The sequence below is a fragment of the Lissotriton helveticus genome, chromosome 12 (assembly GCF_964261635.1).
Source record: "Lissotriton helveticus chromosome 12, aLisHel1.1, whole genome shotgun sequence".
Classification (NCBI taxonomy): Eukaryota; Metazoa; Chordata; class Amphibia; order Caudata; family Salamandridae; genus Lissotriton; species Lissotriton helveticus.
In genome coordinates, this window is record NC_136073.1 from 915539977 (window position 1) to 915567444 (window position 27468).

The window sequence follows — 27468 nt, forward strand, 5'->3', positions numbered from 1 at the left end:
GATGCATTAAGGTTTTGGCTTTTTTTGCAATTCAAGAAATCGCAATTTATTTGCGATTTCTTAAATTGCGATAGCATTTAAGAAATCACAATTTTGCGATTTCTTAAATGCAATGCATGATTTTAAAAAATTGCGAATTCGCACATTGGAAGTGGTAAATTACCATGAAGTTAACCTTCATGGTAATTTTCGAAAACTTTCAAAAATGCACAAAAGTGCATTTTTGAAAGTTTCATTTTAAACACACACATGCCCTTTGGGCATGTGTGTGTGAAAAAAGCACTTTAAGGTACATTTCAGGGGTGCGGGGGGGGGTCCTTTGGACCCCCCCTGCACCTTTGAAATTGCATTCTCATTTTGCGATTCCTTAATTGCGAATCGCAAATTGAGAATGTCTTCACATTCATTCCTATAGGAATCAATGGAAAGGGGTTCCTTAATTGCGATTCGCAAATTGTAAATCGCAATTGAGGAAAAATAAGGAATCGCAAAAAAATTGCGAATTTTTATTGCATAGCCGTTTGCAAATTCTTAATTGCGATTCCTTAATTTTCGCAATTAAGAATTCGCAAACAGGAATATTGATGCATGTGGCCGTTCGTCACTTAATAACAGGGTGCATACTATTGAGTTATTTGTCTTAAAGGCACATGATATTTTGCATCACAAGAGCAAGGTTTTTTTTCAAGAGGATAAATCCAAGCATCACTAAATTGTGACCGAGAAGGACAGGCACCTACAGGTCTATGGGCACCCTCATCCCTTGGAAACTTTAAAGGGTTAGCAAGAACATCTTTACAATACAGTTGTCATCGCCAACTTACATACCTCTGCTTTTCACTAGAAAAAGGGTCCCTCTAAAGGAACATCTATGTTCATTTATTGGATACTGCAAACGCGATGTTATCTGTACAAAGATGGTGCCACGACTGTGTGAAAAGCAGAGACCGCTTGAATACCTTCCCAATGATGAGCTCCACACTTGACAAGCCCAGTGAACAGGCACTGGGGAAGAATTGAGGCTTCTATTTCAAAAACAATAATACAAACACTGATCTGCTTAAGCATGAGACTTTATGAAAAGTTATGGACATTAACTTTGATAATGTCAATCTGGTTACCAGACCTGGTCAAAGTGAAACAAGTTGTGGTTAGCACTGTGGTGCTGTCAACATAAAGCATAGCACTGCCACCAAATGGACATCAAAACAAACAGCCAAGCAAAGCCAACGATGACCTCACGCGGTCAATGAAGCTCATTTCTGTGAATGAAGCTTCTCTCGCATTGATTACATTTAAGTCTTGCTCAGGATCAGAGTCTTGCAATTAGGTCCTTTTTGCAAGAAAACAGTGAAAAGAATGAAACTCCTTTCTGAGACAGGGCAGCTATGGAGAATGTTTTGCAGCGATACTCCCTCAAATTAAATATAACTGTTCTTATCATCTGGATTTTGTTGACCTCTTTTTTTTCTTGAGTTCACACATTTTCACAACTAATACTCACTTCCTTCTGTTGTCATTACAAATGGTGCTACAGTCTATGATTGTATTCCACATTTTGTAATTCTTTTTCTCCTCTTTCTCCATATAGAGTACTGAGCCCTCAGTAGGAGCCAATGCATCTTCTCTGGCCTCAAGATTCACCTTTTGTCACTACCACGCCTCTCTTTCTCCCTGGTGGGAGATGCCAAGTGATCACAGATTCAGAGATTTCTGTAACTGAAGTCAGTTTGTGCACCCTGGTACTGGTACCTGCTTACAGAGCATCAACAACATCACCTTCTAAGTTGCTTTGTGCACCATTCCGTAGCCCAGAAATTCTCGTACCCAGAATTTAGGTATGAAGCTGTCTCTAATCTTCCAAGGCACAGCCGGCATTTGCAATATTTTTTGGTACATGCTATGAACTATTTGGTATACAGAACACCGTCAACCTCGGTTGCGCGTGCTTAGGTATCAGTACTCCTTCCGATAAACATCCATGTAGAAGAGTAGGATTAATGTGTGGGTGCCATCACAGTCCACACTTGAGTCTTTCATTTTATGTTGGTCCAAATTCATGTACTGTCATTTTCCTGGTTTGTCAATTATGTTATGTAGCTTTTTTCTTTGTGGAGAATCCTTTTTTTATACCATTAACTACGAGAACTGAATTTACAAACTTCATGCCGAAGCACCTAATAGTTTGTCTGTAGCGAGCAGACCAATTGGTCCGTACAACTAACAGTTGCACCCATTTTCTGTACATCGAGTCCTTGGTCCTCACATGTTCTTCTGTTCCTTGGGTATAATATTGTGGTGCCCATTGGTTTTTCTATGAGACACTTGGAGCCTGAGGCATTTCTCTTGATTTGAATCCACCTGGTTAGGGCGCCTTCCTGACCAAGCTAGGGTTGCTAAGCTGCGGGTTTTCACCCCAGTGGCGAGAAGGTTCATAGCTTGTACTTTGTTGGTGATACCTTCTCTCCTGTGTGTATTCTTTCGTGCCCATTGAGATTGTCCTTGCGATTGAATCTTTTGTGACAGAAGGAGCATGCGTATGGTTTTTCACCACTGTGTGTTCGATGGTGCCTGATAAGATGCGGCATCTGATAGAAACTCTTCCCACATTCAGTACAGGGAAATGGCCGCACTCCTGAATGTGTTACCATATGCCTGATTAGCTTCCCCTTAAGATCGTAGCTTTTATCGCATTCAGTACATGTGAATATTTTGGGATTCTGCTGCACGTTGGGAGGACCCCTGCTGAGCTGCGCATTGCTCAGACTACTTTCCCATTCATTGTTTTTGTCTGGTCTACCAGCAATGGGGCTTGCTTGATGTGAAATGAAAGGTGCTGGATTGTTGAAATCACTTCCACTTTGAGCCGGTTTCTCTCTTGATTTTTGATTGCTTTCTGGCCAGACCTGAACTCTAGATGTGGCTTCTTTGTAGAGAATCTTCAACACCTTCACTTTGGCCTCCCCTGTCACACCTTCGCAGGCCAAGTTTTTTTCAACGTTATGTATTGAATTCCCAATGTTTTGCATGTTCAGGTTTTCATTACCTATAAAAAGAAAGAACCAAGCTTAATATATGCTATAAAGTTATTACTGAAAATATAGTCCTAAACACAAAAGTCACAAGAAATGTTCAACAACAAAAAGCTGTCACCTAAAGCGATCAAAGTAAATAACTGTGTGTTATCAGTGGAGGCTGGTGACACTTGAAAGTGATAGGGCGTAAAAGTTGGAGGTAAATGTGGTGCGGCGTTCAAGCCTCACCATCATAGGAAGGGTTCAGGGAAGTTCTCCTCCAGGGAAAATTTAGAAAAAAGAGTGAGCAAATGGGCATTTTAAAGCAAATTTGAGAAAGTAAAAAGGTTGATAGAGCGCAGACATCACCCAAAGGGTTTAGAACGCTTTACAATAAAACAGGTTTCTTTACAAGATATACGATGCTCACAAACAGTTGCTAGTAGTTATGATCATTACAAAAGGCACAAAGAGGCGGAAAGAGGTTCTATCATCGCTTACTTGTAAGATTCCACTTCTGCATCTTATTAACTTATAAGGAAGATCAATATAAGAATATGAGTTATAAGTTATACAGATATATATGTTCTGTCACTGTGTGCTGCAGATCAAGCTAGCTGCATTGCACAGCACGTGTGTTAACTCCCCGGCCTGGTCGCAAGAGCACACAGGTGAGCATGATCAAAGGCAACTGGATCCTCCTTTCCCAAAGATTATTCAACAGCAGAGCAAAGTACAGACCGAGGCCCTCTGAGCTGTTAGCAGGCAATAACTGTTTTGTAAATGTCCTGAACATATGGCTTGTATTTATTGCTTGCATTTGGGAGGAGGTGAAAGAGCCTGCTTTTGGCAAAGCAGTTTTATATTTCTAGATACAAGCCATTTGTCAGACCCTAAATACAGGGCTCGAAGGACCAGCTGTAAAACTGTTCTTGAAGGAAACACAAGGCTCTTGCCTTAGACATGCACGCACGACTACAGTCCATTATTATCTCTCCAGACGTGCAGCAGATCACAAAAATCAAATAAACTGCAGTGTGTTGTCAATACATTTTGCAAAGTGAACAGGTCTTTCCTCTTTTGGAAATCTTTTAAACTTTATGAACTATGGCGGAGATGGTATACAACACAGGGTTATGGGTTTGCCTATCACGATCCACACATCTGGTAGCTGTCCTTATTTAAAAAAAGAGTACCAATTGTTATTATCCACAACTCAGGCAAAGGTGCTTTAAAAGGTGTTTAACACCTACCCACCAAGGTGTCACCTTGTCCACGGATTCAGATGAACCCAGGTCATACAATTATATACATAACACCTGAGCACACAACATCATTATTTCTATAATCCGATATATTTATATTGCTCTTTAAACAATATCGTAGTGTCTCTAAACCCTATCGTCCAAAATCCGTATTTTTCCAAAAGAAAATGCAATGGTCCAATCACAGTCTTGAATTAGGTGTATGCTTTTAATTTTCAGATCAATAGTAAATAGCACCACAGCAGCCCACAGCAGCCGACGCGCGTTTCGTCCACAGGGCTTTTTCAAGGCTTTATTTGATATTTTGGAAACCCCAATCTTCTAACTCGAGGGAACAAATGTCTGTCTTTCAAATAGTATTGGCCCAGATGTCTACGAAAACGGTCTTGGTTCGGTTGAAAATAGTATTGCCTATTTGGCATTCCTCAGTAGGTAATTATGTCCCAGAAATATAAGGTTATTTGTCGTGTTCATCCAGGCACTATTACCGGTCCAATTTGTAGAAACCAGGGTTTATTTACAGTTGGATCATGATAAATCCAGACGCCTTGAGTCCATCACTCAAAATCGTAGACAAGATTACAACATAGAAGTTACGAACTGGGGGGTTGCTGTACCCAATTTTGAGTGATGGACTCAAGGCGTCTGGATTTATCATGATCCGACCGTAAATAAACCCTGGTTTCTACAAATTGGACCGGTAAAAGTGCCTGGATGAACACGACAAAGAACCTTATATTTCTAGGACATAATTACCTACTGAGGAATGCCAAATAGACAATAGTATTTTCAACTGAACCAAGACCGTTTTCGTAGACATCTGGGCCAATACTATTTGAAAGACAGACATTTGTTCCCTCGAGTTAGAAGATTCGGGTTTCCAAAATATCAAATAAAGCCTTGAAAAAGCCCTGTGGACGAAACGCGCGTCGGCTGCTGTGGGCTGCTGTGGTGCTATTTACTATTGATCTGAAAATTAAAAGCATACACCTAATTCAAGACTGTGATTGGACCATTGCATTTTCTTTTGGAAAAATACGGATTTTGGACGATAGGGTTTAGAGACACTGCGATATTGTTTAAAGAGCAATATAAATATATCGGATTATAGAAATAATGATGTTGTGTGCTCAGGTGTTATGTATATAAATATGGCGGAGATGGTATTTGTGGGCTTAGGGAGGAGGGGCCCTATATACGTTCGATGATGCTGGATCGGATAGTTTACACCAGACGGTTGTCAATTATTAAGAATTGTAATAATCGGTGACAGAACATTCAGCACTGACAATTGTATAATCAGAAATAAATTGAGAAAGCTGTATAGATGCACCCTAAAAAATCGAAAAGTCAAGTGCCTGGTTATTGCTTAACAAGGGGGCAAGGCATGGAGTGCATTCAGTGTAAATGTCTAATCTTGGTAAAGACTGATCCCAACTGCCGAATAGATGAGTCTTTAGTTCAAAGAAAGAGCTGCCTCTTTCCTCTAGGTTTGGGAGGCCGGTGTTCTGCAAAGTCCCAACGCTGACTAAACCTGGTCACGTTTCTGGGATCAAGGGCGTGTTCCCTGACCTTGGTTGTGGGCGTCAGCCCTGAAGCTGCAGATCTGGGTGTTGACTGGTGTAAGAGCCAGAAGGTTTCAGAGGTAGAGCCTCGACCGTGTCTTGCTCATCGTCAGAGGTATCTGAGGATACAACCTCAGGGTTGTGTGTGCCTTGTGCCATGGGAAGGCCAAGGGGGCCAGCTTCTGCATATTTGGCCTTGAAAGGGTCTTGTTCCTCAAAGATATTGAGGGTCTCAGTTGAGGGTTAAAGCTGCATCTGATCTTAGGATGCACCCAGAGTGTCTCCAAATAGTACCTCAGAGTCTTATAGCGGAAGGTGGCGCAGAAGCAGCAGGAGGTGTTGTTGTGGTTGGGGATGTGGCAAAGGTTGCAGACATTGTGCTGATCAAGGTATGCCTATTTGGAGTTGCACCAAAGGCATAGTTGGGGGAGTGTATATTCCATATCCTACCCTAGGAATTCTCCTGGGTCACAGCATTATTCGTGGAAGGTCATCGACCAAAGGTCAGTGTGCGACAACGGGTTGTCGGATGCTGAAGGTTATCGACCGTGAATTGCCCTGGAAAACATAGGTGTTGAAGTGGTAAAGAGCCGGGCCCAAAAAGTATTTCAGATGCGCTGGTCTCAGAGCTGGTGCTCGAAACGCCTGAATCAGAGGCCGGACAGAAACAACCTGAGGTGAAGCTTGTGTCCACCTTCTTTGTGGCCTATGCGAGCAGCCACAACAGGTGTCGCGACTCTAAGATATTCAAACAGAAATAAGTTGCAACGTCTGAGCCCAAAACTAGATGGAAGGACTGTGCAGAGCATGTGTATCTACAGCCATACATGATACAGTGTTTACTCACAAGCGTCAATCACCCATTGATTTTTGTATTCTTTAGATGTTGCAATTGGGTACGTTTGCTTTTTATTTGCTCTTAAAGAATATTCTGTATCTGGTTTATGTGAATTTAATTTCTGTATTTGGGTTTTCATACACAAAATTATCTCAATAAACGTTCTTACTACAATGATACAAAATCACATTTAGCAAAACAACATGCAACCCTCTGAAAAGGGTCAACAAGAATGACCACGCTGGAGCTCCTCAGCGTCAACCTGTCCGAGGGGTAACCAACACTAAAATCCTTGTCTGCCTTTTACGGTAACCTGTGCGAGTCAATATAACAAAATATTGTGGTGACACTACGCCCTTAAAGGCCTATTTGATTCATCACATGCGTTTCACAATACATAAAACAGACCTACCGGCTCTGTCCTAAGTATTCATAATAAACAAGTCAGGCCTATATGTAGTGAGCTAGTCCCATATGTTCAGGTGTCATAAGTAGACGCTGTAGACGTGGCCAGGTATAAGCAGAAGTAGTTTATTAAGTTCTTATATGTAGATATAAATAAGCCCCACCAGGAGCAGCCTCCTAGCTGCTCAGCCCATCCTCAACACTCAGGCACCCAAGCGTTCCACTCACACTAACATTCTAACCTGAACACTCACACTGGCTGAGCAGCTAGATGCAGAGGATTAAATGAACATATTTACAACCTGAGGATACTACAATATAGTCTTGATTGGTGGCTTTGCCGAGAACCAGCTCGGGCGCGGTGTTTTGAGTATATATGTCTGCGTTCTGAGAGCTTCCTCTTTCCCTCCTAATCTCAGAAACAAGCTACGTCTCAGGCAAGAGACAAATTACTGGACCCTTGTGTGCGCTTAAATCAATCAATCAATAAACTTTACCCTGTCTAAAGAATATCAATCGATTGATCAGGGGCCTGTAAAGCAACGGCAACTCACCCGTGAGGGTCTCAAGGCGCTGAGCCCAATAGACCATAAAAGTACAATGAAATACAAATCAATGCCAACATGTCATAGAGGTTACAGCAAAAAACCCAGTTAAAATTGAAGCAAGCGGCACAGTCAACGTCCAACATCCAGTGTCCACTTCTGGAGCGGTGGAAGCCTCGGAAGAAGCTCATATTGTGTATCAGGGTGAGTGTTTTAATGAGTCTCTGAAGGCAGGGCAGTGTAGCCGTGGGAGTGGGCTGAGCCGACAATAAAGTTTACTATGTTCATGTATCTCTGACTGTGAGGGTGCAGCAGTTAACTTTGAGTGGTTTGAGTCTGTGATAATGTGGTGTGTGTGTAGCACAATGTTGAGGGAGGTGTGTACGGTGAGTCTGGCGTAGGTTGAGTCTGGGTTTCACGTAAGTGCAGCTCAGTCGGTCAGTGTTCCGACCACGCAGGGCTGCTGGCCACAAGCCTTTTTCAGTGCACCCCCAACCAAACGTCAAGTCACAGCGGGTTGGTACAGAACAGCTCACCTCTTGCACTACTGATGGTTTCCAATATCTCACAGTTCTGAGGGTCCGCTGGGTACGTCTCTGCCTCTTCTTTTATGTTCACTAAGAGAACATCTGGAATAACCTTATATCCTGTGAAGTAAAATTAGAAACCGGGTTGGTTAAATGTAGTATACAACATTCAAACTCAATGGTCCTGCTTCACAAACGAAATTTTGTAGCAAGAAAGCAGAACTACAGCAGCAGAACCTACTACAAAAAGCAATTCACGCTGGTGGGAGGAACCAGGGGAGTGGGTGGAACTGGGGAAATATCTACTACAAAATGGAATCAACTTTGGGTGCAGAAAGGAGAGGCTTATGGAGGGCTAAGGAGTGTTTGGAAGACCAGACACACACCCACAAAAGAGAAAGCCCACTGCTGTCACAAACTGCACTTATAAAGTTAATACAGCCCAAAAAGGACTCTGTATTGTGAATGTACTCCAGTTCAGAGCTAGAATAAGTCCGGCAGCGCATATGGCCAACCACTGGTACCGCAACACCCTACCTTAGAAAATAATAGAGACAGGGACTTAAAATAGAACCACATAGGAAATAATGTTGAAATACATCCTTTTTTCCCACTTTTAAAAAATATATATGAATTTAATTTATTGTTAAAATACATAAAACTATAAATTCTATACACAACTGTTTGTGATTTTTAATACACAAATATAAACATTTTCCTTTTGATGGATTTTTTTTAATAAAAGGTTAAAACAATAATTGTAATGTAATTGAATATGTTTACATTTATTAGATAATTAATTTAAAATTAAGTTAATAGTGCTCTAGCTTTTTTGTATTTTGGTCAACATTTGACATAAATATATAAAATTAATTTACGTTAATATGTAACATATGCAAATATGTTAAATAATATGTTTTTTCCATATAAATTACCCTGGAGAAAACTTTGCCCCGTTGAATGAGTATCCTATATGTGACAAGTTAGTAGTAGTAACTTTACACTCATAAATTGGGCTCTGCAGTCTGTTACAGGAACTGGTCACATTTACGCCTAAACTATGTAGTACATTTGCTTTCAGTAAAGGCGAATAGACAAAAGTAATAAATTCACTACTAAGGGGCCGATTTCGATGCGGTCAAAACGGCTCCGACCGTTGGTCGGAGCCGTTCCGACCGCATTGAAATGTCCCGTTTGGATTACTTTCCGATCTACCCATTTGGATGGGGGCGGTCGGAAAGGAATACGAACCGAATTTTCCGAATGGGCTCCGACGGGCTTGGAGAGCCCGTCTGACATTTGGAAAGCCTCCAGTAATCCCTTGGGCGGCTCTTTCTGCCTGAGGGATTACGATGGCAGATTCCAACAGCCTTCCTGTGACGACCTTTCTGACACAGAACGGCTGTGGGAATCTGACTTTGGGGGCCCCAGCAAGGTCCCCATGGATGCAAAGCCTCCAGATGGCGGCCTAGGGGGCACCTATGTCTTTCTGTTGATACCTGCACCCGGTGAAAGCACCGTGAAGTGCCTGCCACCGTGTGCAGGGATGAACTGCATCTCTGCTCTTTACAATGAGAGCATGCATGCGGGTCGGAATGCATGCTCCCAATGTAAAGAATAGGAGTGCAACCGAACAGAGTTCAGTCGCATCCTAATTGCTAGGTTGGGACCGACGACAGGTGGTCATTCTGTCCCAGTTCCCAAAAGATGTCTGGCAGAGTCAGGTCCGTCCAACATTGTAATCTGGCCCAAAGTGTAAATTGCAATGTGTGGATTGACTCATATATAGATTTACCTTTGTAAATAGGGTCTAAGATATTTCACCATCGCTTTTATAGCAAGACCAGGGCTCATATTACTCATTCTCTTTCTCTCGCTATGAACAGTTGAGCACAAATTTGTGAACTGTGTATTTAGGAAGAGTGCTTGTAACTGAAGAGAAAAACACATGTTCCATCACAAGCCTCTACAAGCCAAACACGCCCCTTTACTGTCTAACTTCTATTGGGACCAATCTCCTCCCTTGTCCATGGTGCAAGAGCCAAAGAGACAAGTGTTCTGTTCCTCCTTCTCGTGGGTGTTAGATTGTGCAGTCATGAACGCACCACTCAGGGTACTTTTACACAGGTGGCACCCACGCCAATACTGCAGGCAGATGTCCAGATATAGGAAATGACTCCAGATAGAGGGAAAATAGTGAGTGTGCCTTGCAGTCCCTTCACCCCCCACTACCTGCACCAATACCAGAAGATAACACCGACAATGCCTATATTTTTATAGGTATAAAAAGAGCATGTCAAATTTGGCCCTGGTTCACCGCACATGACGGGAGAGTACAGAATGTCCTCAAAGTTGAAGCCATGCGAGGACTCAAAATCTGGCATAAACTAGGGATGAGCGTCTGCAAGGCCAAACTTTGAAATGTTGGACAGGCAATGTGACTCCAAAACCTGGAAGGACACAGGACTACCAGTTACCGCTGTTTGATACCTGAATCCCAATATACAAGGGAGAACAGGTCAGCCATAGATGGTTTGTTCCATGCAGAGGCCCTTAGTCACTCACACTGGTTCTCAAAATCCTCCAGCAGCGCAAGGCAGCATGATGCGGCTGACAGGGGCTCCTTGAGGTTGGATGGTCCCACTGGGGCCTCAAACATGGCCAAAAAGCTCTTAGCAGGATAAACCAGCAACTCTTAGTCAATGAGGTTACTTCACTGTCAAGGAGCCTTGGAATCTTGTCCAGGTGCTAGGAAGGGTAAAAAAATGAGTAAGTCCTTTCCCTTGTCACTCCGAGACTTTAATGAAAGGTTTCTAGGAGCAGGTCTCTCTCCAGCCATGGCAGCAGCAGGTTCCAGTGCAGTCCACTCCCCACTGGGCAGCTGGTTCTTCCACTCACTTTTCTGTCCATGAGGGTAGCCAACTGCCCCTGGAAGAGTGCTTCTAGTCCCTAGAGACAAACTTGGAGCACATCCCACCTCAACACTCACCACAAGCAGGATCGGACAGGACTTCTTTCTTCTGTGTCTTCACCAGGTCCAGTAATGTTCTGAGGTGTTAGTAGTGGGTAGACGGGTTTGTAATGCACACTAACAGAGGCTGGCAATACCTCTAACGCAATTGCAAAATAATGCCCACAAGCCAGTCGGCTTTCTTTTTCATACGCTCTTATTTGGTTTCCTTCCGGCTATCCCAGAGTGCTCTTCCCTGGGGACATCCAAGAAGGCAGGACCCTTATTCCAAAGTTCAAAGCTCCCAAACTTCACCCAGAGTCTGTCCTTTTGAAAGGGGATTGACTGGTTTCAGACTCCTCTGACTGGCTCAGAGAAGATGTTCCTCCATCTGTAAACAATCACACGATGGCTGGCATTGCTCCCAGTTCAATGGTACATTTCCGAGCAGGATTCAGAGTGAACCTCACAGCAGTGGTGTACCCCTTACCCTGTTGTTGTGTGAGACAAAGACAACCATTCTCTGGTACACCTGCTTGGTGCGCGGTGGGAGGTGTCTGTTCACTTCACAATGCTGGCTCCTCAGGTGCGGTACAAAAGGGGGTGGTGATGGGCAGAGCATCTGAACCAATCAAACACTCACACCCAGTCAAAAGATCTGGGTTTGATCCATCACCGTTCTTTAGCCCACTCTGCCACCCCAGTTCAGACATGGCCATATGCAAATCAGTCTGACCCTCAGGTGCAGCCAGGTGAGGATAGGTGAGGCTGGGTGTACCAGGTCTTTGCTGCGAGGTAGGAGAAGGATCTTCCTTCTGCTGTGGTCTTGCGGATATGTGGGATGGTAGTTCTCTGGTGGGTGAGTGGAATGCGAGGCGATGATTGAGCTACGCAGGTCCCGCATTCTGTAGGGCTTTGTAGGCATGTGTGAGGATCTTGAAGTTGATTCTTTTGGTGACTGGGAGCCAGCGGAGGTCTCTCAGGTGGCCAGTGATGTTACTGTGGAGGGGGTTATTGAGGATGAGTCTAGCAGATGCATTCTGAATGGTTTGCAGTTTCTAGAGGGGTTTCTTTGGTGAAGAAGACATAGAATGCCTTGCCGTAGTAGAGTCTGCTGCTGATGAGTGCGTCGGTGACCGTCATTTTTGACTTGGTGGGGATCCACTTGATAGTCTTTTGGAGCAAGCATATGAGACACATTTAGCTCGCGGTTAATGGTGAGCGAGGAGACCAGGATGATTCAGAGGCTTTGTGCGTAGTCTGTGGGTGTGGGGGGGTATCAAAGATCTGCGGGCCACCAGGAGTCGTCCCAAGTGTAGGGGGTGGAGCCCAGGATGAGGACTTCGATCTTCTCTGAGTTTAGCTTGAGACAGCTGTCCTTCATCCAGGTGGCGACAGCCTTCACCCCGCCGTGGAAGTTGTTCTTGGCAACTATGTGTTCGTTGGTGAGTGAGAGGATCAGCTGGGTGACGTCAGTGTACAAGATGATGTTGTGTCCGTGGTTTCCGATGATGGCTGCGAGGGGGGTCATGAAGAAGTTTCAGCAAGGGGGGCTCAGGGAGGAGCACTATCATACTCTGCAGCGGATCTCTGTATGTTCAGAGAGGAATGGTGGTAGTCTGACTCTCTGTGTTCAGCCGGTGAGGAAGGAGAGGATCCATTCTAGGGCTTTGTTGCGGATGCCGGCGTCGTGGAGTCTTGTGCATAGAGTGCGGTTGGAAACGGTGTTGAAGGTGGCCGAGAGGTCCAGGGGGATGTTGTCAGTAGTGAGGGGAGTCCAGAAGGGCAGGGTCTGCTGGGGTCCGGTGTCTTTGAGTGGGTGGTTGCGAGTGGGAAGTGAGGGTCTTGGGAATCGAGGCTGTTAAAGCTGTCATAGATCTCCTTAATCTTGTGGTGGAAGAAGGTGCTGAGGTTGTTGCAGACGTCTTGGGAGGGTATGATGTCTGCTGTCTCTTTGTTGGATTTGGCGAAAACTTTGACCACGGCGAAAAGTTCTTTGCTATTGAATGCATTGGCATTGACCGTTTCCTATAGGGCCGCTTTCTTTGCTGTTCTACTGAGGTTGTGGTACTCATATTTGAAAAAAGATTCATAATGGAGAATCAGTGTAAAACCTTTCTGGGCAAATTAAGTACAACATGAAAATAGATAAATAAGGACTCTTCAGAAAAGACCCAAAAGTGCACCTGCAAGAATATGTCCTTGCATTCTTAAGATTTTACAGAACTAGGCCCGGAAACAGCGACGCTCTTAACATCATTTTTTTAATCCCATTTTTGCAAGAGCATAGTTACACAAACATTTGCATGTGAAAATCTGTTGAGTGATTACAAATCCACTTTCTAAGTACCCTCTTTTTTCTGACTCTGGAAAAAGTTCTACTCCCGCCTTTGTCAGAAGTAAAGTTCAAATCTTTTCCAGTCTGGGAAGAGATGGGAAGAGACTGAAGTGTAGCTGGTGAATACACTTAGGGTCTGATTTCGAGTTCGGCGGACAGGTTACTCCATCGCAAACGTGGGGATTTCTCATCCGCAGTAATCAAAGTGCCATTTGATATAATGCACTTCTAATACGGTGGACGGGAAACCCGTCAGGTCTGTGATGGAGTAACCCATCCGCCAAACTCTAAATCAGGCCCTTAAACATGTTAGTTTGCAAGTGTGCGCCTCGCTAAAATCTAAACCCCAATAGTACATAATCATAGAAGCTATTATCAGAGCTCTGCTGTAATTTGTCATCTACAGGGATCAGTGGAGTATTTTGCAGGCCAAGTAGATTTCTGAGGCACCCTGCCCCTTGAGCAGGTGGATAGTTTTTAAAATCCACATGTTTCAGGATGAAGACTGAAGCCTGAAGCATGAAGAGAAGGTACCTGGCTCATCAGGGGCTCTCAGTAGAACCTGGGACCTGTGTTTCCAAGGACATCCGCAATACCTGTTGCAAGGATTCCATAACTGTCTCCGAGTCACACAGGCCGCCGGGCAGTGGCCTGACACACGTGTGACATTGAGGATGCTAAGAGAACTGGGGGCGACCAAGTAGGAGACACTGACCCTTACTTCCAAAGCATTGAAAAAGACTCTGTGGAAGCAACCATCATTATAAACCCCTTTAAAACACAGAAACCGTGAGGTCTATCAAATCGCAGATAAGGAACTGAATAGTTTCTGCAATGTTAAATGTTCACTTGATAAGTACATTGATACAAATGTTTGAATTTCTGTTTAACGTTTACTGAAATGTCGCTTGATATTTAATGCACATTTGTTTTTTATAGTCCCTGTGTAACTGAAATGATGTACGTTTCGCCTGCAGACAGATGCAGCTGCTTGGGGAGAGCTCATCTCACCACATGACATACACCACACAAATCCACATAAACAGACAACTTACACATACATATACGATACAGAAAGGTACTTTTGGATCACCCCTTTCAGCCATTGGCTACTCTGGTTTCGCTGTCTTTAGTCATAGGGGGATGAGGTTGCCCATGAGCGTTGGTATTAGCCCATCGCATTTAACAGCTCACGTCACCTTCAGCGATTTCTTGTAATTTATTTCTATTTCCAGTTTTTCCTTCCAACATAGCTACCGGCCATGTTAAAACGATAAAGTACAAAAAGGTAAAATGGTTGTCACTCATCATGAAGTATGCATTAGCATGGCGGTGATACACACCCAGCTGCCATCTTAGAACCATAACCAAATGGCTCCCGTGTGCATGTGCTTCACGACCTATATGCACATATATGTCTTAACGTACAATACCCTTTTGTTTTGTCTGTATTATACTTTAATGTTCCTGCGTGGGTGACAACATTGTCGGTACAGAAAACAATAAAAAATTAAAAGCACACTGAACGCCAATGCAAACAAGCGTTGATTTGGATAACTCATTAGGTCAGCACTCCCCTTCTAAGGGTGAGCCTACTGGGTTTAGTAATTCTAATAGACAGATATTTTGATTCGTTACCAGTTGCTCTATAACTTGCAGACACACAATGACCAATCTGAGAAATGTAACAGCTTAAGGACATTTTTGCCTACCTTGGGCTGGGTCTGTCGCTCTTTCTGTTTCTCCTGTCGGAATCTGAGCAGTCACATTCGAAGTGGACTCGCCTTCATTCCTCAAGCAAAAGTCAGTGTCAAGAAATGAAAATCCTGCTGAGCCAGATGGAAACTCAACAGGACCAGGCGGAAATCCTGCTGAACCAGATTGAAATTCCGCGGATTCAGTTGAAAAGCCAGCTGAGCCGGAAGGAAATCCTGCTGGTCCGGGTGGAAATCCTGTAGAAGCGATTACATGATTTAGACTGCGCCGTGAGATCCAGACACTGTAAAATGACAAATTCAAAGCGCTCTCTCCCCTTCAGTCACAGCTTTAAAGATCATTTCAACAGTGACGAGAGGCCTTTCTCCTAGTCATCCCAACCCACTACCACCTCCACCAGCTACAACACGCTCAACTGCTGCAACGTAAGCCGCAATGCTCCGTCCACTGGATGAGTGTGTCCGGTCCTGTGTCGCGTACTCATACCCGCAGTCATTCCTTAGGTGCTGATGACTCAAGCTGCCCTAACTTATAAGGTTGTGCCTTGAGGAGGAGTCTGAAGCAGTGGAGATTACAATTCTCATGAGATGAAGGGCTGTTTAGATGTACTCTTCCAGGCCACGATCAGTGATCTACCCCTCAGCATGCTGAACTTAACCAACAGCCTCCTTCCACCCTGTTGCATCTTCCTAAATTCACCTCCCCTAAAGTCTTTAAGCAATCTAGCTCATGATGGACAGAAGGTCTAGCTAGAAACACACCATCAGAGTTCACAACACTACAAGACGGTACCTTGCACAGATCAATTCCTCCTGCTACTGCTGGAGGTGAACTAACCTTGCACCCTAACACTGGAAAATGTATGGGTGGTAATCAGAGAATAGAATCAGTCATCTCTGCCCAGATTCCCCCGGTTATTCCTGGTTGTCCACCCTCCTTCCTCTTTACAATTTGGTAGATTAGAACACCAGAGCGGTACCGGTGTTCCACTGGAGCTCACTGCAAGCAGTGACCCAACTCTCAGTCTCGAACCCAAAGTGTAAATAAAAAGTCAATAATTGGATCTAACCTGACCTCCTCTCACGTCCTCCACTCACTTGCTCCATCTGTTACCCTTATTAATGTAAGACGTGTAAGGAGTCCTGTATAGTTTCTAGTTCCACGGATACATTTATTGTGGAGGTTAAAAAATTCATGCTGTTTGAAGACATGTTTATTTCAGTTAATAGAAAGTTAGGGTTACACCCAAAGTGTTTCAAGCAACTAGAGCGTCTTCAGGACCTCTACATTCTTTCTGTCTGATTGGTAATACAATGAACGACCACTTTGGTTCATATTGGCACCCTCGCCGACAGACCCCCAGGATCCCGAGCAGCATTCTGCTACGCCATCCTCAACTTCCTTTCCCCTCTAGCAATCGACTCTCACCACTACGTCCTACTTGGCGACCTCAACTTCCACATTGATGACCCCAACGATGCCAACTCTATCGTCCTCCTGTAGAACCTGGACAACAACAGCCTCACCCAACTGGTCACTGAACCCATGCACAAAGCAGGTCACATGCTTGACCCCATTTTTACCTCCAGCGACAGAATCAAATTCAGCCACACCACAGAACTCACCTGGACTGACCACACCATCAAACACTTAACCATCGCCGACGCCCGGTACACCATCAATAAGCATCACATCTCTACCCACCACAGCTGGAGCAAGGTCACTGAATCCCAATGGACACATGCCTTCACCTCCACCCAACCCGCAGCCTCAGCCTCAGTAAACCTTGACCAGTCAGTCCAGAATTCGATGCCTGGATCACCATCAGTGCAGACAGTCAGCCCACTAAAACCTACTAAACCGAACAAAACTTTCAAGCATGTCAGCTGGTCCACTCCAGAACTTAGGCGTACCTAGCGCAACTTTTCCAACTGGAGATACAATGGTGCACCACCAAGCAGACCGCCGACAGAGCATCTAACAAAACAGCCCTCAACAACTCCCACCGGCACACTAAAGAAGACAAGAAAGTAGCCATTACCATCTGCAATGAATCCACGGCCAATGACACATAAGAGCTCTTCAAACTAGTCAAAGAATTCTCCAACCCGACAGCCACAGAGAACACCATTCACCCATCTCAAGACTTCTGCAACACCCTCTGAGACTACTTCCACAGCAAGATTACCAACATCTACAACAATGTCAACCTACAATCCACAATCCCTCGACAACCTTCACGAACCAGTGAACACCACCCAAACCATTGCCACCTTGTCTCCTGTCACTGCCCTGACCACCTCCATCATCATGTCTTCCATCCACTCAAGGGCACTCACCGACCCCTGCCCCCATCACCTGTACAAACTCGCAATGAACCCTATCAGCACACATCTCACCAGCATCCTCAACATCTCCATCTCCTCAGCTACCTTCCCAGAGAAATGGAAACACTGGGATTTCAGACCCCTCCTAAAAAAGCATCCACCGACACCAGCGATCTCAGAAATGAATGTCCGATCTCCCTGTTCCCCGACCTGGTCAAAGTACTCGAGAAAGCCATAAACCAGAAGCTCGCTGAATTCCTGGAACATACCACCTACTGGATGCCTCACAATCAGGATTCCGGGCAAACCACAGCACTGAGACCACGCTGATTGCCATCACAGATGGCATCAGAGCATTCCTTGACCATGCATAAACCGTGGCCCTGATCCTTCTCGACCTCTCCACTGCCTTTGACACCATCTGCCACGACACCCTCATCAACAGACTACAACATAGGCATAAAGCAAGCTGCCCTCAAGGGAATCACTTCCTTCCATATGTAACGGACACAGAGCATCCAACTGCCTCCCTTCACCTCCGCATCCTAGACCTCTTATGCAGCATACCAAAAGGTTAATCTCTCAGCCTCACCTTGTTCAACATCTACATGGCCGCCCTTGCAGACGTGGTTAGATCCCACAGACTTAACATAAACTCCTACACAGACGACACACAATTGATCCTCTCGCTCACTGAAGACCCCTGCAACACCAACATCAACTTCTGCAACGCCATGACCAACATAAGCGAATGGATGAGAAACAACTGCCTCCAGCTCAACCCCAACAAAACGGAGGTACTTATCTTTGGGAAGAACACCTCCGCATGGGAACACAGCTGGTGGCCTGCAGAACTCTGACCCACACTGACTGACCATGCACGCAACCTCTGCATCATCCTTGACAGCCAAATGACCATGGAGCGACAAGTCAACACAGTCCCCTCCTCTTGTTTTCACACACTACACAGGCTCCACATATGGAGCCCTACCAACACCAGAAAAACTGTCAATCAGCCCTCATCACCAGCCGCTTTGACAACGACAATACACTCTACACCGGCATCTCCACCCAGCTCCTCAGAAAACCACAAACCATACAGAACGCTGCAGCCACACTCATCCTGGAACTCCCCAAATGAACTCGCATCATCCCCTAACTGAGAGACCTCCACTGGCTCCTCATCCAGAAGAGAGTTGCCAGATCAAGATACTCACACATGCATACAAAGCAAGATACTCACACATGCCTACAAAGCAAGATACTCACACATCCCTACAAAGCAAGATACTCACACATGCCTACAAAGCAAGATACTCACACATGCCTACAAAGCAAGATACTCACACATGCCTACAAAGCAAGATACTCACACATGCCTACAAAGCCCTCCGTGATCTAGGACCTGCCTACCTCAACCAGCGACTGAACTTCTACCAACCCTCTAGACACTTGAACTCTTCCTCACTCGCACACACCCCGCATCCATTGCAGCCGCAATGGTAGCCGCTCCTTCTCCTACATCTTTGCCAGGACCTGAAATGGCCTCCCCCTCTATCTCTGTACAGCCCCCAGCTGGCTGACTTCAGAAAGAGACTCAAGACCTGGCTCTTCGACACAGACACAGCGCCCCGATACCCCGAGGGGTGACAGTGTTGCGCTTTACAAATGTTGTTTGATTGAATGATTGTTTCATTATTCTGGTCCCTTGCTGTCCCTCAGGCAGTCAATTACTTGCTTCTTACTTAAAAATTTGATGGTAGAACTGAAACTATGGATTGGATATACCCTCTCCAAGAACATCTCACTGGTATCAAAACTCTGAAACAGGTCCCCACTGAAGTTCAACATAACTCACTCTTAGTGTAAGAACGGATTTAACGCTTCAGACTTGGTCAATGGGAATGCGAAGGATTAAGGTATTTCAATCCTTTGTTACAACACCACATTGCCTCTATGCAGTACGACAAAGATGGAACAGTACATACAGGGATGCGTGGCAGCACATGCGCGTGTCCCTTAGAGGTGTGGCGCCGTGGCTAGGGCAACTGACTTCGGCTTCTGGGGATCACGGTTCGATCCCCGGCACCGGCTGCAGATTAGCCCAGCACCATGTGACTCTGGGCAATAGCTTGCTTAATCTTCCTGATGGCGCCCAGCGCCTAGAGACCCTTACGGGTGATTGTGCGCTTTACAAATGTGGATTATTATTATTATTATTATTATTATTATTATTATTAGTGTGCAATAACTGTGAACAGCAGAGAGCGGTCAGACGCTCCTCATCACCTGCGCTGAGACAGTCTTGTATTTCTCTTGCTTCTGCCTCTTGAAGTTTCTTCAGATGCTGCGGATCCTCACGTTGTATCTTGAGCAGCATATCAGGACTTGTAATCGTATCACCTGTCACTTAAATGCAGAAATCCATGATTAGCCCCCGCTAATTAACCAATCACATTCTACGACTCTGAATAACATCACTCTCTCCTTCAGCTCCCCAACTTATACCAACTCCTGTCCTGTTTAAATATCCCCACATAACTGTCAGCAGATGCTAGCAAGTTAAATAAAACAAAAAACTCCAACATTCGGTACTGTTTTTCCTTCTATCCAAGATGTACGTGACTGGGGGCATGGGTACTGGAACATGTATGTAAAGCAGGAGGAACCGCAGCTGAGGAAGGCAAGAGAATTGGATCACACAGGACTTACGGACGCAAGACCAGGACCTACCACAAAGCCCCTGAAAATCTAGTGATCCTAAAATGAACATCAGCGAGAAACAGGAGATATGTCTGTGGTCACTGGTGACAGAGTTGGGTCGTTACATGTGCCTGTGAGGGTGTGGTGCTCCTAGGAGTCCTACAGAAGGTGCCGCGGTTAGTATGCTCCTCAATGGATGGACATTGTCAACGCTGCATCCAGGACAGCATCCATCAGGTGTCTGGGCAGAGTCTGGTGTGACTGGCAGCATCTGCAGGCTGTTTCTCTGTTTGCATATGGCCGAGTGTGGCTGAGGAAAGAGTTGAACGTGTTTTGGCTGTGAAGATTCATCCAGTGATGTGGTCCCACTTACTGGACTTTGGCGCTGTGCCACCAAGGGATGGGACGGAAGGCGGAAACTCCATGGGGTACACCACACTAGAGACAGGACAAAACCTTTGTGGACCCGAGGGTTGGAGGGAACCACGTCTTGCAGACTAAAGCTATCAGCGGGTAGACTCCATATGCCTACTTGGTCCTGGGCACAGATGGTCTGTGTGGGTATTAGTAGGCAACCAGAAATCACGGACAGTGAGCAGGAAGGTGGCAAATACGGCTACAACTCTACTGGAGAGCTCTGTCTGCAGCTGTGATGTTAGCTAAGCGGAGTTGTGGGCTACTGGTACCCGTGCATGCATTGCACAGCGGATGTCCTACAGGCGTACCTAACTGTCCCCACAGATACGCGTTACACAAAGCACTTACTTGGAGGAGGACCAATGCTGCTGTTCTGTTGCTCGGTGTCCGGCGGATCAGTGATCACCATCTCGTGCTTCCCTTTTGGGCTCAATGAAAAGACAGAGGCAGCGATAAGAGGACCTGTTAATAGGAGCAAACAATAGGATAATGCATATTATTCTTGACTTAGTCACCAGAGGTTGCCAAGAAGCCAAGCCCACCCACTCCCAGGAACAATCTGACTGCAGGTCAAGGGGGCAACATTCAGCAGCCATCAGGACAAAGGCTGCAGCAGGGCATTTTCCTGGACAATCTTAGCCACAACTATCTGTTACCACAGACGGACATGCACCAATCTCTGTGCAGTGTAACCTGCACTCCCCACTAGAAGATACCATCTGGTCTGTCCTACCTTCACAGACCCACAAAACCTGCGTGCTCCCAGTCTGTATTCTCCACACAAAACACACAAGCAGGTCTCCCTGGATACATTATATCTGATCTCTCACCTTAGGCACAAAACTTTGTGCATCATCTGGACATGACCCCAACAGAGAGAGACACTACAGCGTCTCCTATGCTAGGACTACATACACACTACCAACCACTGCCGCCCTGTAGACATTAATCTTATCTCAACTGCCAATGCCTCCCTAGTACCAGGTGCAATGCCACCCCAAACACTCCAGTGGGTGCCTCCTGGCATCAGACTGGTAAATACAAACGATCAGCTCTTTCCCACCACTCCCACGGACACAGGTGGACAGAATGACATTACCGAGCGCCACCAGGGTCTGGTGAATCTCCTTCATCACGTTGTTGTACAGCTCCTTCTGCCACTCATGCAACAGCTTCCACTCCTCATCAGAGAAATAGGCAGCAACATCACAGAATGTGACCGGAGCCTGGAAGAGCTGAACATAGGAGACATAGAAGACATACTTAGCAATAGCACGGAATATACCTGGTACCTGGAAGAGCTGAACATAAAAGACACACTTAGCAATGTCACAGAATATACTTGGTACTTGGAAGAAGCAGAAAATAGAAAGACTACTAGTTAAAAAAACAGAGGAATTCACTTACAAAACCAAAGGTTACAGGGAAGATATAGTAAGGAAAAAGAATTTAAAAAAAAATTGGAATTTCACTGACAAAAACAAAGGTTACAGGGATGTTATAGTTAGGCTCAGAGTTCACTCGTACACAACCAGTGAAATTCAGCAGTTATAGTTGCCTGAGTCGACTATAACTTACGCCCCAGCAATGCACTGCTTATGACCTCACATATTACATCACTCATGACATGATCACTGACAACACTGATGACATCAGTGATGATATTATCAACAGAACCACTCACACACCCACTCATGCCCCCATACAACCTCTTTTATACCCACTCCCTCACGACCACTCAAATACCCATTCACAGACCCATACCAGTAATCACACACCCACTCACTCCTCCATAGAGGCACTCACATACCCACTCACTCACTTGTACAGCCACTCACACAACCATTTACTCACCCATACAACCACTCATACAGCCAGTTACTCACCTGTGCTGCCACTCACATAGCCACACACTCACCCATACAGCTACTCACACACCTACATATGTACCTGCACAGTCACTCACACGCCCAATCCCTCACCCATTCAGCCTCTCAACACAGCCACTAACTCACCCATACAAGCACTCTCTCACACACTCACAAACCCACACAACCACTTACATACACATTCACACATCCCTACAAACGCTCACACGTCTGCTCACTCACCCATACAGCCATTCACACAGACATGTACTCTCCAATACAGCCACACACACACTTACTCAGCCAGACACCCGCCCAAACAGCCACTCACTCACCTATGCACTTACACACAGTCAATCACTCATACAGCCTTTCTGACACCCACTCACTCACCCAGACAGTCACTACACACCCACTTACCCACCCATTGTGTCACTCACACCGCCACTCACCCATACAGCCACTGACACACCCACTCACTCACTGACAACACTACTCACACAGCGTCTCACTCACCTACAGAGCAACTCACACAACGACTTATACACCCGTACAGCCACTTACACACACTCATACATGCAACGCTGCATACAGTTACACAGCCACTCACCTAATATATGTTAGAAGTAGTATCACTCAGTAGTAGTGGACAAAGTATACTAATTTAACTTTTGTAGTATGTTAGTATATATGCTTAACACCCATAAACTCTTAAAAACACATACTCAATGGTGTCATCAGTGATGTAATTTAAGATGTCATCAGGGATGTCATTCAGTGATATCACTGACCATGTCATGAGTGATGTAACTTGTGAGGTTATAAGCAGTGCATGGCCGGGGTGTAAGTTATAGTTAGTTCAGATAACTATAACTGCCTAATTAATATGGTTTTATATGAGTGAAATCTGAGCCTAACTATAACGTCCCTGTAACCTTTGTTTTTTAAGTACATTTCTAAGGTTTTTCAAATTTTGTTTCCTAACTATAATATCCCTGTAACCTTTGTTTTTTTACGTAAATTCCTAGGGTTATTTAACTAGAAGTCGCATTTGCAGAGTGGTAGAGAAAGGGGGCGGCTTCTGCCCAGCTCTAGGAATTCTGCTGTGTCAGACAAACTGGAATCAACAGGAGGATTTCTTGGACCCCAAGAACCCCCAACATCCAAGAGGACTTCATCCGCCAACCAGCAGTGTGCCAGTCGGTCCATCTGCAGAGTGGTGGAGAAAGGGGGCCTCTAACCAGCTCTCAGCAATTGTGCTGTGTGGGACTTATTGGAGGTAACAGGAGGGGTTCTTGGCCCCCAAAGACCCTCAGCTGCGCTGCCCCCCTCCCAAGGCCGATTTTGGCCCTGGGGACCCCATCCCCCGGGGCCTGGATGTTTTTTATTTTTTTTAAAACCTTTTGGGGAGGAGGATGCGCGGCGCCCCACCTTGGGCCGAATTCGGGTCTGTGGACCTCATCCCTCGAGGCCCGGCCTTTCTCACATGGTGGAAGGGGGCCATGCGGGCCCCATCCTCAGGTCGATTTTGGTCCCAGAGACCCCATCCCCCAGGGCCCGGTAAAGTCTACTGGGAGGCTTAATGCCCCCTCGGTCCCAGCAGGCTTCCCACCTCCTGCGGGAGCCGGCATTACTTTTAGACATAGGAAGCTGATGGAAAGGCTGCTCCCTGTCTCTAAAAGCAATTCTGCTCCAATTCCAGCATTTTTAATGATGTCGCTTGGAAGCACGGAAGGCTCCTGCTATGTTTCAGGGAGCCCACCCACAGGACATTGCTGTTTGCTGTGGCTTGGCAAGAGCTTTACCACTGCCACCAAGCCACAGCACACAGCAATGCCCTGTGGGTGGAAACCCTGGGGTATAGCAAGTGCTGACCCTGGGGGGTCGCGGTCCCCAGAGCCATCTATGGCTCCAGGAAGAGGGCCGTGTGGCCCCCCTCTTTCTTTTGCGTACGGCCTACCCGAGGGAGGTGGCGGTCCCCAGGGCTGAGAACAGTCGGCAGGATGAAAAAAACCCTCTCAATTGTTTAAAAAGAAGATGGCCCCAGGAAAGTGGTGGTCCCTGGGGCCCAGGGGGATCCCTAAGACCCCTAATACAAATACATTATGGCCCCAGAAAAGCTGTGGACCCCAGGGCCGGGGTGGTCAAAGAGGTCCCCCGATAATAATGCATTAGCCCCAGGGAGGTGGTAGTCACCAGGGCATGGAAGGTCCAAGAGGCCTCCCTCTCGATTTCTTTTTGGCATACAGCCCTGGGAAGGTGGTGGTCCCTGAGGACTGGGGAGGGTCCGAGACCCCCCCATTTTAAAATGTATAAGCCACGGGGAGGTGGTGGTCACCGGGGCATTAATAAACCCCAGTAAGGTAGGCCCATGTGCCCCCCTTCTTTATTAGCAACATATCCCTCTGACCTGGCCACCTGGGGGCCATTTACTAACTGGAGCCCGTACTTCATTTAGATTTTTTCAAATAGTGGGTTTTGTTCACCCTGCAGGGTCCCAGTGGGACCCCCCTACCCCTCATGTGGCCTACAGGGTTAGGTAAGTTCTACCCTGATCCCTTTACTTTTTTATAAAATAAATTCTGGGACTTGACTCAAGCCAAGTGTAGGAAAGTGCCCTATTTTGCATGGTTACCTCCCACTTTTTTGTCTGACATCTGCTGCAGCCTGACCTGATGTGCCCTGGGTCCCTGCCAATCATGTTCCCAGGGCCTGTGTTCTTTCCCAAGACTATACCTTTGTATCCACAATTGCCACACCCCTGGCCACAGGTAAGCCCCTTGTAAAAGATACCATGGGTACAAAGGGCACAGTGACCTTCTCAGCACATTAAACCCACACTGATGCCAGTGTGGGATTTACTGTAAAGTGCACTCAAAGGACATCTTAGAGATGCCCCCTGAAAATCTGCCAGCCCTGGTTTGGTTCCTGAATGTCTGCCCACCAATTGCCACCCCCAGACAGGTTTCTGGACCCCTGGGTAGAGAGTCTTCACTCTCTGGGCTCAGAAACAAAGCCCATCCTGGGCAGATGTGTCATGCCTCCTCCCTCAGGATGGGTTGTGTCCAGGAAAGGGGAAGCTTCAAAGACGTGCCATCTTTGGAAAATGACCCTGCCTTTTGCTGCCCCCAGCAACTGGCACCACCAGTTCTGGCCTCCACTTTGGGTTGGAGAATCGGTGGGAAAACCAAGCTAGGAAGAGAGGTGTGCCCACCTTTGCCAACCCCATCCCTCAGGTGGGGGGGGTGAGGTGAAGTTCACATCTCGGTCCCCACCATCTTCAAGATGAGGGACCTCAGGCAATTAGGGAACAGCTCATGCCACCTCCCACTGGAGGGTGGCTTAATAGGGGATATACCCAACCCAATGAGGGGACCCTTTGGTCCAAACCGGCACACCCCTTCAACACCCCTAAATCTAGTATTTAGGGATAACCCTGAACCTTGCCTCCTCAATTTTGATGAAGAAGAAGGACCGAAGAACCGTGCAGACCCAAGAAGGACAAGAGGACACCAACTGCTTTGTTCCCAGCCCTACCGGCCTGTCTTGCCTATGACCTGCCTACAGCAACACTTCCTGGTTTGAAGTGTTGGCAGCCAATCAGATCTCAACACGAGATCGGGAGGGGTTGCAGATCCTCTGCGTCCCTGTATATACAAATTGGAATTTTCCTTAATATTTCAAAATCTACTGAATGGATGTACGCCAATTTACCAAAATGTCACTTTCTGGACCAACAGCTACCTTTCTGCCAAATTTGGTTTCATTCCGTTCAGCAGTTCGGGCTGTAAGCATGTCTTAAATATCTATGGGAATTAACATACCTTTTGGGAACACCTCCTTGTTCTCTGCCTCGCTTGACGGATCACTATGAAATTTTCAAGACAGCAGCTGGAGTGAGCACCATACTAGTTTTGAAAATTTTGCAAGGATTCATCAAACAACGCCAAAGTTATTGTCTCTTCCTATGGAAACTACATCCTAACTCTAACTACCTAAATATGTATATGTGTATGTTGTGTGTGTGTGTGTGTGTGTATATATATATATATTTATAGAAATTAAAAAAGAAAAATGTTAACTTTACAAAATGTTTTGGTAGTACTGTGGTACCATAGCGCTCTCGATATTTAAAAAATAGATACATATAGAAACTTACAAATATTTTGATATACCTATTATCACTTTACTAAAATGATAATAGTTAGGCCAAAAATATTACACCTAATTCTTACCTACATCGGAAGGCGTAACGCAGAGCATGGGGGCAAAGTGTACCTAACACAACAAAGCTGTGTTTAACTTTTCTAAAGCATATGATTAGACAATTAGTTGAAGACTTGAAATCACTATGTACTGTGGTATACATCGCAAAACTACCCCCATATTTTGCTAAAATAATGCAACAGCAGATTTTACTAACTTTAAATACCTTAAAACTTATAAATCAGTTACACTACTTACCTAAACTACACAAAATATTCATGCGGGCACTATAATATGTAATCCTGCCACATTGTAACAAAATGCACTGATGGTTTTCTTGGAACATAAAGTACAACACTGTATGTAAAATACACTGCAGTTAAGCATGTTTTTGGACCCCTCTTTTTTCTTTGGACTCCCTTAACTAAACCCCACTAAACGTTCACTCCTTTCACAATGCAACATGTGGAACAAGTATCCTAAATTTTGCAGAGATTCGGCCAATAGCTCCAAAATTATTAAGGAAGAAAACATTTTAAAATCAATAATATCTACACATTTATAAACAAAAAAGGTACCCTAGTACCATTGAAATAAAGTGGTAATAGGTTGTTAATAACAATGAAACTTAATACTTAATTTTATGTAACACCCTAGGCCATTATTCAGCAAAACTCTAACAGCACAATAATGGAAATTTGTGATAAAATCTATATGGCTGATTTTTACTTTTGGTAAACACAGCCATGAACCAATCACATACCCAGCCGTGAGCCCCATGTAA

General features: G+C 45.4%; 1 protein-coding gene across 1 annotated transcript in view; it reads right to left on the bottom strand.

Annotated features, from left to right (window-relative positions):
- Window positions 1–1055: 1055 nt before the first annotated feature.
- The window catches only part of LOC144798524 (uncharacterized), a 34119-nt gene continuing 7706 nt past the window's right edge, over window positions 1056–27468 (bottom strand). The window contains exons 2-7 of the mRNA XM_078669447.1: window positions 21710–21845; window positions 20959–21072; window positions 19780–19899; window positions 15160–15399; window positions 8169–8279; window positions 1056–3046 (exon numbers count right to left, since the gene is read on the bottom strand). Of these exons, the coding sequence (XP_078525573.1) occupies window positions 2433–3046; window positions 8169–8279; window positions 15160–15399; window positions 19780–19899; window positions 20959–21072; window positions 21710–21845 (1335 nt within the window). The 3' untranslated portion in view covers window positions 1056–2432. The remainder of the gene's footprint in view (window positions 3047–8168; window positions 8280–15159; window positions 15400–19779; window positions 19900–20958; window positions 21073–21709; window positions 21846–27468) is intronic.